Source organism: Myotis davidii, unplaced genomic scaffold (genome assembly GCF_000327345.1).
Source record: "Myotis davidii unplaced genomic scaffold, ASM32734v1 scaffold249, whole genome shotgun sequence".
Classification (NCBI taxonomy): domain Eukaryota; kingdom Metazoa; phylum Chordata; class Mammalia; order Chiroptera; family Vespertilionidae; genus Myotis; species Myotis davidii.
This window is the reverse complement of record NW_006300367.1, coordinates 5,295,950-5,306,919: the sequence shown is the minus strand read 5'-3', so window position 1 is coordinate 5,306,919 and position 10,970 is coordinate 5,295,950. Positions and strand designations below refer to the sequence as shown.

Sequence of the window (10,970 nt, the reverse complement as noted above, 5' to 3'; positions counted from 1 at the left end):
GGGGGGGGGGGGGTCACACATACCCTTCGCCGAGGCCGAAGCTGTTTGGAGAGCCATTGTAGCTGGGGGAAGGGGCGCTGTTCACCTGGTAGGCCACATCGGGCCACGGGGAGCACTGCAGGGAGAGAGCGCAGGCAGCGGTGACTGCCACAGGGCTCCAGGAGGAGCCAGACCTGCCGGCGCCTGGGCTGCACCGAGCAGCATCCACTGAAGTCAACGGACAAACCCATGGACCCTTCAACACCCGGCTGCCTTCACCCTGTGGCCCCGTGAGCCGGACAGGAGGCTCACCCAACCCCAAAGAACCGGAGAGAGCAGCAGAGACCAGATGCGCAGCAGGTCATCCTGGAGCAAAGTGGACACATGTCTCTGTGAGCTTCCTAGTCGTCAAACCAAACAGGGACACACCATCGGCCACATGACGACCGGGCCCACGAGAGAGGAAAACAAAAGCGGGCGACTGCCCACAGCAGGTCCCGGGGCAGACAGATGGGTGCAAAGGCAGGAAGCAGGGAGCTCGGACCAGACAACTCCCAAACAAGAAACCGCTGGGAAGCCCAGCATCAAACCCTGCGGTTTGAAAAGCCCTGCAGAAGGGCCTTCGCGTTCACCAGGAACAGCCTCGTCCGCTCCGTCCTGTGGGTGTAGGGCACGCAGGCGCCCTGCCCCAGCTCAGGGAGACAGCAGCACCAGACGCACCCTCGACCTCGAGGAACTTCTTGTGCAGAAGCCGAAGGCGAGTACGCGGAGGGTCCCGGAGGAAGCAGACGCACGGGGCTGGCCTGCTGGGAAGCCAGCGACGGCTCACCTGCCTTCCCCGTGACGACACGTCCTTGGAGAGGCCAGTCTAAAGCGTTCCTGAAGACGCACTGTCGCCCACCGCAAGAGCTGGTGAATATTTACCTCTGCTCTCAGTGAGGCTGGGTTTGCTGGTGTAAACCCCAGAGAAACAAACTGATGAGAGATACAAATGAGCCGTCACCTTACTAGGTCACAGGCCAGGGGATGCTGTGCCGGCCACGCCACACTGTGCAGGGCTCGGAAAGATGCATGACACACAGGCCCGTCCACACGAGGAAGCCACAGGAGCGCGGGGTGCAGAGGCCGAATGAGGCTTATCCCGGAGGCCGAGGAGAGCAGCAGCCCGGGCAGAACTCAGCCTGGGAACCAGCCGGGCCTGAGCTGGCCCCACAGTGCAGGCTGGCACTGCTTCATGCGCCGGGAGGGGGTGCAAGGTTGGGGGAGGCAGGATTCTCTGGCCGCTGTTACCCTCAGATAAACGCCAGCACACATCTGTCTCTGCCATTAAATTAACTCCCATGCTGTCTCGTTACAGATAGTCTTCTGCATGTGGCTTACTACACGCACACACATGCACACGCACACACATGCATGCACACACACACACACACACACACACATCTACAGGCAGCTCGTCAGTCAGGACCAGGCCAGTCCTCAGAGACTCTGCCTGAGTCTCACTCTTTTTTTTTTCTTTTTTAAAAAATGTATTTTATTGCTTTTTTACAGAGAGGAAGGGAGAGAGATAGTTAGAAACATCAATGAAAGAGAAACAGCGATCAGCTGCCTCCTGCACACACCCTACTAGGGATGTGCCCGCAACCAAGGCACATGCCCTTGACCGGAATCGAACCTGGGACCCTTCAGTCCGCAGGCCGACGCTCTATCCACTGAGCCAAACCAGTTTCGGCGAGTCTCACTCTTAACACAGCCTTAACCCTGCCATGGCCATGGCCGGGCCTTACACATCTGTGCAGCCTTCTGAATAGGTCAAGTTACTCAGTGAACAAACACCACCTAGGAACTGACCGGACTGCAGAACACAGCAGGGACCAGCTGTGTAGAAACAATCATGGCGCCTGCACTAAGAGAGGTGACACCAGCAGTGACCTGTGACCGGAGAAAAAGGCCTGTGACCGTGAGCATCTCAGAAGTGCCCAGGACAGAGGATGGTGGAGCAGGCTGGTACTGGCATCAGGGTTAAGAGAAAATGCATTCTGCGGGGCCGTGGTGGCTCAGTGTTGAACCCGGAGGTCACGGTTTGATTCCCGGTCAGGGCACATGCCTGGGTTGGGGGCCCGATCCCCAGTGTGGGGTGTGCCGGAGGCAGCCGATCAACGATTCTCTGCCATCATTGATGCTTCTATCTGTATCTCCCTCTCCCTTCCTCTCTGAAATCAATAAAAAGTATATTTTTTTTTAAAAGAGAAAATGCATTCTGATATCTACCCAAACCCCAAACCAGCAAGGGTTCACACCCTCGAGCCAGCAATGCTGCTCCGAAAACGGGAGCTGCAGACATTCTCCCACTGAGAACGCCTCGGGCACCAGGCTCGTGGCACCGTCTGAAGAGGCAAGAGCCGGGAACAACAATGTCCACCAACGACAAAGGCAACACGCGGGGTAAAGACCTAAAAAGCTCTCTATGAACAGACAGGGAGCAGACTCCAAGATACACTATTAGATTTTAAAAAAAAGAAAAAAAAGGCAAGCTGCAGACCAGGATGTCTGTGTGCACGGCTGGCGTAAACCCGTGTACGGACCGGAGTCCCTGGCAGAGCAAGTCGGGCCAGATCCAGAGCTGCTGACGCCCTGGGGCGAGGACTGCAGGCTGAGCAGCGGTGGGAGGGACCTTTCCTAATGTCTATTCTCTTACAGCTTTTGAACTGGGGACCTATTACCTATTTTGAAAAGTAATGCCCTGATTTTGAAAAGTGCAGACAACTACAAGTTATTTCTGAAACGCTTCCTGGCCTCGGGGCCTTGTCAGAGGAAGACAGCTCCCGAGAGCACACCACCACCACCACCACCGGGGCTCTCAAAACAGCACTCCCCGAGCTGGGAACCCCCGAGACTCGCCCGCAGCGCCAGGCCGCTCACCTCGGTGAGAATGGTGGTTTCATAGGACGGCTGGTACTTCTCCTTCTCCTGGGCAGTTCTCTTCTCCATCTTCTCCCGGTCGGTCTTTTGTTTCCGGTCTGCTCCCTTCGGCTACAAAGGCAGAGCACAGGGGTCCAATTAGCCCACAGCAGGCAGGGATGGCGATCGGATCGGTGGAGGAGCCAGGGCTGGGCGGTGGCCACGAAGCCTGCAGGAGCCCAAGCAGGATCTTGTGGGCCGGCTGGACAGCCCCTCTCTCTTCCCAGACATCGAGCACAAGTCCTCCTGCCTGGAGCCCTTCCCCGCCCCAGGGAACTCAGCCTGCCACGGGGCTGCAGGCTGCTGCGGGGGGCGGCTGGGGGAGGAAATGCCGGGGAAAGGAACCCCAAGAGCCATGACAATCCCAATGCACTCCCTGGCTTGGCCGTGGACGGGGAGGGAAGAGAGCTGGGGGTTGCCAGTCGGGGTTTGGCCCACGCTTATAGGCTGTGAGCTCCCAGACACGTCATGAAGGCCTCCAAGGCCCCCAACACCAGGACTCCTGCCACTCGAGGCTCACACGTCACATGAGGTCTCTGCCCTGACAGCCTGTCTGGGTGCCTGTGAGCCTGAGGGACTTGAGGTGTCCCATCCTCACAGGTACTCTCATCCCCTCATTTACAGGGGAGGAACCAAGTGCTGACCAGGTCACAGTTCAGATGTGAGAGCGGGGGTGCGCCAGCTAGCCGGCCCTAGCAGGCTGCGGACAGAACTGCTGGGCTCTGGCGTCCAGGGCTCACAGTGGGGTTGGCGAGTTCCGATATCAAGGCACCCAGCAGCCCAGGACTGAGCAGCACTGTGCACAGGCCACACACAGTGGGCAGTCAGTGAGCAAAACCCACTCTCCAGTTCAATGGCCTCTTCAAGGATTTCCACCCTCCGGGCACCTTCCGCAGGCACAGCTTTTGGCTCCCAGCTCGGGGGATTTTAGGAAACAGTGCTCAGAGTGATGCCCACACGGCACAGAGGCGGGCTTGCAGGGGGTCATACGGGGACATAAGGACAGGCCCAGTGTTCAGCGGGAGGGCAGGCATGTGGCCGCCAAGCCCACATCACCTGCTCTGCCCCCAGGCCCTGTTCCCCAGAAGACACAGAGCAAGGCTGTGCCTGCGTGTGGGACACACTCAGCCGGGTGACACCCAGGGCGCTGCTGGCCAGAGGGGCCCTGTCTTCCCTTGCAAAGGCCCCGAGACCCACACAGAGCCCCAGGTCAGGCCTCCAAAAGCCAGTGCTTCCCAGGGAGGGGGGCGACCAGGGTGGGAGAGCAATGGACAGGTCGCCTGGACTCGGCCTGACACGTGCAAACACCTGTTTGAACCACCTCTGTGACTGGCGTGGGAAGGTGGGCGCTGGGCCCCCTCGGGGCAGGAGGTGCCACGCCTTTCTCGGGTCACTCAGACACGCAGCGGCATGGCTGGCCCAGTTCCCCAAACACCTGGTGTGCGGTCAAGGGGCCTGGTGGGAGGGCCCTCACTGCTAAGTTTCTGCCTCAGGTGCAGAAAGGGGAGCTAGTGGGAGCCATGAGCTACAGAGGTAGAGGGCACAGTCCCTGTGTTTCCTTGAGGGAAAGTCCAAGTGTTTCCTTGGTAGGAAAACACAAATTTTTAAATGTGCAAAAGCACTCATTCTTATCAAGTGGAGGTGAGCGCGGACACATGCGATGCTGGAAGCTGAGGGGTGGGCCCAGGCAGGAGCCCATCCCAGGACACGGGGGCGCAGGCAGGAGCCCAGTCGAGGCTCCTTGCTGGGCCCCCACATGGCACTGCGAGAATGTCTGGTGTCGCTGTCCGGCGTCAGTGGAAGCAGGTGTGCCCAGGGCATGGACCGTGGTGGGCGTGGCGAGGCCGTCCCTACCTTGAACACCTTGATCTGGCAGCTGGCGGAGTGCAAGTGCTCGGTGTACTCCCCATTCTCGTTCTGCTTAAACGTGTCGATCTGCACTCGGAAAGGCACCCCCTTCTCTCCCCCGTGCTTCCTCGGGGTGAACTCTGTGCTGATGCAGTGCACCTGGCAGGGGAGACGTGGGGCTGCTGGGGGAGGGGCCAGGCGGGCTCCTCTCCAAGGAAGGCGCCCATCCTGCCTGGCGGTGCACACCCAACCTCCCCTCTCCCCCAGCGCTGCCCATGCCACCGGGCAGGTGGTCTCTCCACCGCCCTCTCCACAAAGACATGCCCTCCCACCTTTGTCCCTTGACCTCGGAGGCCCTGCCTGACCAGCTAAGTCCTGGCCATTGCTCCAGGCCTGCTGACCCCAGGCGCCCCCTCCCCGCTCCCCCAGACCCTCCCTTGGCAAATGTTACAGGCAGCAGGGTGGTGGGGGCGATGGCGCAGCTTAGCCCCTACGGCCTGGCATCCAGGTTATTTGGGCCAGGCCGGAAGGTGACCAGAAGGCCGGAACCACCTTTGTACTAACTACACGAAGGGCACTTGATATGTATTTATTGTTATAACGCTGTTTGTTTTAGTACAATACATACTATGATAACACAATAAGGTAATAACTTTAAAATACAAGAGTATTATAATCATGGGGAAAAGATCATTAACTTCTCCTGAGCCATTGTTATGAACTGGGACTGTGGTGATGGCTTATATTCATTACTGGTCTCTGATGAGAAGAGGCTACCAAGGCCCCGGGGAGGGAGAGCCACGGGGGCCCGCAGCAGGCGTGTGGCCATGACTGTGGTGATGGCTTATATTCATTACTGGTCTTTGATGAGAAGAGGCTACCAAGGCCCCAGGGGAGGGAGAGCCACGGGGGCCCGCAGCAGGCGTGTGGCCACGCCCTCAGCGCTCAGTCTCCTGCTGTGCTGACCATGAAGCTGGACCCACACACAGGGCTTGACCGTTAAGTAATTAACTTAATAACAGAAACTCTTAAGGACCGTTTTTTTACCTCAAATATGCTAGGGAAGACTTTGTTTTATAAAAAGCTTCCATAGTGTAAGCAAACCACACACAGGATTCTAAAACATTCCCATCCTTTTCCCAGCCCCATGACCAACAAGCTCTGGTATGAGCACTGCACACTCCTCCCCTGCAACCCCCTGGTCCCCAGCAGAGGGCAGGGCCCAGCAGCACCTGCAGGGGCTGGTTTGAGAAACCCAGCATGGACCCCCCAGGGGCACCCCCTCCTGCATACCCCCAGCAGATCCCCCAGCGGGCAGCCCTCCTCCTGTGTATCCTCCAGTGGACAGCCCCCCTCCTGTGTATCCCCCAGCGGGCAGCCCTCCTCCTGTGTATCCCCCAGCGGGCAGCCCTCCGCCTGTGTATCCCCCAGCGGGCAGCCCTCCGCCTGTGTATCCCCCAGCGGGCAGCCCTCCGCCTGTGTATCCCCCAGCGGGCAGCCCTCCGCCTGTGTATCCCCCAGCGGGCAGCCCTCCGCCTGTGTATCCCCCAGCGGGCAGCCCTCCGCCTGTGTATCCCCCAGCGGGCAGCCCTCCGCCTGTGTATCCCCCAGCGGGCAGCCCTCCGCCTGTGTATCCCCCAGCGGGCAGCCCTCCGCCTGTGTATCCCCCAGCGGGCAGCCCTCCGCCTGTGTATCCCCCAGCGGGCAGCCCTCCGCCTGTGTATCCCCCAGCGGGCAGCCCTCCGCCTGTGTATCCCCCAGCGGGCAGCCCTCCGCCTGTGTATCCCCCAGCGGGCAGCCCTCCGCCTGTGTATCCCCCAGCGGGCAGCCCTCCGCCTGTGTATCCCCCAGCGGGCAGCCCACCCCACCCCACCGCGTACCTGAATGAACGCGGAGGCTCTCTTCGAAGGGTCCCACAGAAACTCGACTGTGTTCAGCTGGGTCGGGCTGGCCCTGGGGTCCAAGATACCAACAGACAGTGGAATATCTGCGCACACACACAAAGCGCAGTGTCAGCCACGCCGATGCTGAAGGAGGGACCATCGCAGGCCCAGCTCTAACCACGGAGATGCCAAACGTTCAGAAACCAGGCCGTTCAGAAACCAAAGCTCCTTTGGCAGCAAGCCTGGCGTGGGCTGCCATGAAGCTGTGAGTCTTGGTCCAATCTGCGTGAATAGTCGTGTTATTTGCTGCAGAAAGGACTGTGCTCGACTGCCTGCTGGAGGCATGTCCGATGCTGTGTCCACGCACCAATGCCTCACTCCAGCTCTGAATTCCAAAACCCGTCTGCCCAAAGGCTGTGGATGGAGGACACGGACCCTGCCTGAGCCCCCGAGTTTCTGTCTCCACGGCCCACCTGCGTGCCAGCCTTTCCGTTACCACTTATCAAAGTCCTTTAACACATGATCCTTCTCAAAGCTTCCCTGGGACTCCTGGCAGCAGGCCTGGGGACTGCCAGCTCCCACAGGGTTTCACACAGACAGGGGCCCTAATGCCCCGCCCAGGCCAGGTGGCGTCCAGGAAGAAGCCCAACATGCTCACCGAGGTCCAGGATCCGGTCCCCAGGCCGGCTCCACCGCCAGCCCTCCAGCTGCTGGTGCTCTGTGTACTGCAGCCGACGGTCATGGAAAACCACACGGATGATGCTCTGGCAGGGAAACAGGCGGGAGGAGCTGAGTGTGGGCACCAAGAGGAACCCCCCTCCCGCCTTCTGAGCCAGGGCGCCCCCACCCTCAAGGTCGCCCCTCCTGGAGCCGTCCGGTCCGCCCGGGGCGCCCCACTCCCTCCAGAGTCCCAGCAACATGAACAGCAGCGAGCAGGCTGCTGCCTGCCCTTTGTCCATGATGACTGAGTGCTTCACATACACGGCTACCTGTCATTCCTTCTGTGCTGATGAGCCAACAGAAGCTCAGACAAGCTCAGGGAGTGGCCAGCCTGGAGCCCAGAGCCTCGTCCATCAGCCCACGCCACTCGGCTCTCGGCTGTGGCCTCTCCTAGTCCCTGGGAGAGCACCCGGGGGAACAGAGGCCCCCTCCCTCTGGGGCTTTCCCTGAACCCCCATGCCACTCCTGACCACCACAGCGCGCCCAGCGCTGAGACCCCCACGGCCCCTCAGGGAGGGAGAGCGCCCCACAGACTTACCTTGACGTACTTTGTGTTCAGATCCTGAAAGTCTCCCAGCTTCCGATTCTCCAGCAGCCGAATTTCATAAGACTGACCTGGAGGAAGTTAGTACAGTTCCCATTTCTGAGTGTTTCCAAATGGGGCTCACCAGCTAGCGGCCTTCCAGCCTCCTCAGCGCCACCCAGGCTCGCGGCCGGGAGGAAAGCTCAGCGCCAGCTCCGGGCCCCTGGGCGGGCAGCCCCGTCTGTCTAGCACCTGGCTGGGCCCAGGGCACCCCAGGTAACACACCACACGACCCTTGAGAGGCAGCACCTCGATAATTTTCACAGAAACAGAATCCAACCCGATATAGTTAGCATTACAGTCATGGAACAAAACTTTGTATTTCTTCACAAAGAATGTCCCCCACACACTCGGATGGAGAGCAGCTACCGAAATCCACGTCAGAGTAAACAGCCAACCACCCCTCCCGACAGCAGGTCTAACTAAATAACTAAAGAAGAGAAAGCCTGTTAATCATTGTCTTAAGTGCAGGTGAGAGCATTCACCAAGTTAAACGAATTCCACATATTTGAAAGGGTGAGGGCATTCTGCCCGGTGCCATGGAGCCAGCACAAGCTGGTTAGAGTATAAAAGGAAAAGAGATTCATGCACAATAACAACAAAAACGTGAAAGTATCTATGACCAAGCTGCACACATGTCATTAGAAGAGAAAGTATAGCCTGAATAACAGGGCACATGGTTTCTAGGGGAAAGACCACACATCAAATGATGTCACTTTTCCCAAGTTAAGTAAGTTTAACCACAACGCTACAACACCCTAGCATCTGTCACAGCTTTACAAATCACAGAATAAATTATTTAATAGTTGGTATTGGTAAATCTGTTTCACTGTTTTAAAAAAATGTTTTTTTAAATAATGATAGTCTACAAGAAATTACAAAAATAGAACAGAAAGGCCCTGGTGCCCAGCCAGCGTGCCCTGTGGTGGCACCAGGAACCGGCTGTGGCACCAAGTTAACTAAGCCCAGGCCTTGCTCAGGCTGCCCTGGGTTTGCAGGTTTCTCTCTCGTCTGTGTGTTTGCATGTACAGGTCTGTTCAAATGTTCACCTGTTAAGATTAGCTATTTTTTTCCAAAATGCAGACCCTCACCTCACAGCAGATATCAAACCAAGTTACCACTGGATTTAAAAGTTGATTTCCCAAGGTTTTATTGTCACGTAAATAACTACTTATCGGACAGTCAGTGGGGAAGGACTTTCTGAACCTAAAATCGTGGGCTGGGGGAGTGAAATCTAGCTGTATTTATTTATATACATACACACACACACACACACACACACACACACATATACATTGCAAACAAGCTAGGACACACCCAGTGGCTAACAGTCTTAAAAATAGCTAAAAGAGAGCTGATGAGAAAAATACTAAGACCCTTTATAGTGGACTGAATGGTGCCCCCCCAGTAAGCCTGCACCCTCATCTCCAGGACCTGAGGGTTACCTAATCAGGAAACAAGAGTCCTTGCAGATGCAAGTAGGTTAAGAAGCATGGGATGAGGAGCTCGGCCTGGCTGTGTCCTGTGTCCTGGGCACAGGGACAGGTGTCCTTGTGAGAGACACACAGAGGGAAGGAGGGGCGCCCTGGCTCAGAAGGCGGGAGGGGGGTTCCTCTTGGTGCCCACACTCAGCTCCTCCCGCCTGTTTCCCTGCCAGAGCATCATCCGTGTGGTTTTCCATGACCGTCGGCTGCAGTACACAGAGCACCAGCAGCTGGAGGGCTGGCGGTGGAGCCGGCCTGGGGACCGGATCCTGGACCTCGGTGAGCATGTTGGGCTTCTTCCTGGACGCCACCTGGCCTGGGCGGGGCATTAGGGCCCCTGTCTGTGTCCCTGGGAGGGCACAGAGACGATACAGCCACGCCTCCCGGAGCCCCACCAGACGAGGAGGCAGAGAAGAGGCCGGCCCCTGAGGCCCCAGGGAGCTGGGCCGGGTTGATTCCTGGCATCCAGCCTCCAGACTTGCCGGAGAATCGACCTCCATGGCTCCGAGTTAGTTAGCTTGCAGGACCTTGCTGAAGGAGCCACGGGAAAGTAACATACCCACCCCCCCCACACACACACACACACAATGAATAGAATGGACAAAAATATGAAATTAAGTCATTCGTCCCAAACATTTGCTGAGCTACAACTACGCGCCGAATTCCGTGCGACTCCTCGGACGGAGCCAGCAGAGTGGACACAGCGCCCCCAGCTCCCGCAGCTCAGAAGCAGCCATCGGCAAACCTTCTTCTCGGGAAGGAGCCCCTCCCCCAGCTTTCCCAGCCTGTCTTACTGCCCAGCGGACACTTGACAAACATGCCACGGCCCGCGCAGGGCGAGGCACTGGGCACATCATGCCAGAGGGAAGCGGCATGAACCCCAAACTCTTGTTCTGCCCACTGCCCGTTCAGAAGTCACACTCCCAGGAAGGCCTCGCAGACCTAACCAACACCTCTAACTTTCTGGGAAGTCGGATTTTTAACACACATTTCCAGGCTCCTGAGACGACACTCCTCTGAGGGCAACGTAACCTGGAGCCTCTCACACCCTAACTAGTTTCCAGTGTCCTCCTGTTCCCAGGAGGAGAGCACTGGCCGCCATGAGGCCCAGCGCCCAGGTGCTCAGTACCTGGGTGGACAGGTGCCCCACGGCTCAATGAATACTGACCCAGCACGGCAGCACCCTCAGCTCATGCCCGGCAGGAGGCACCTGCTGCCCCATACAGAGCAGTTCTACAGTGGGGCGTTAGGCCCAGTCACAGCCCCCTCTACCAACAGAGACCTGACCCGGACCCAGGTCACAGCCCCCTCCACCAGCAGCAGAGACCTGACCTAGACCCAGGTCACAGCCCCGTCCACCAGCAGAGACCTGACCCAGGCCCAGGTCACAGCCCCCTCCTCCAGCAGAGACCTGACCTGTGTGGTTCCCTACAGAACGTCCCTCCTCATCCCTTCCTCATGCTTGCACTCTAGAGCCCCTCCCAGCCACATGGCACCTCCCTGACTCAGGCC

General features: G+C 58.2%; 1 protein-coding gene across 1 annotated transcript in view; it reads right to left on the bottom strand.

The window, feature by feature from the left end:
* TFCP2L1 (transcription factor CP2-like 1) overlaps positions 1-10,970 on the bottom strand; it is a 59,372-nt gene that overhangs the window by 20,303 nt on the left and 28,099 nt on the right. Inside the window, exons 3-8 of the mRNA XM_006776836.2 lie at positions 7,930-8,006; positions 7,330-7,435; positions 6,669-6,775; positions 4,795-4,947; positions 2,902-3,012; positions 24-115 (exon numbers count right to left, since the gene is read on the bottom strand). Coding sequence (XP_006776899.1) covers positions 24-115; positions 2,902-3,012; positions 4,795-4,947; positions 6,669-6,775; positions 7,330-7,435; positions 7,930-8,006 — 646 coding nt within the window. The remainder of the gene's footprint in view (positions 1-23; positions 116-2,901; positions 3,013-4,794; positions 4,948-6,668; positions 6,776-7,329; positions 7,436-7,929; positions 8,007-10,970) is intronic.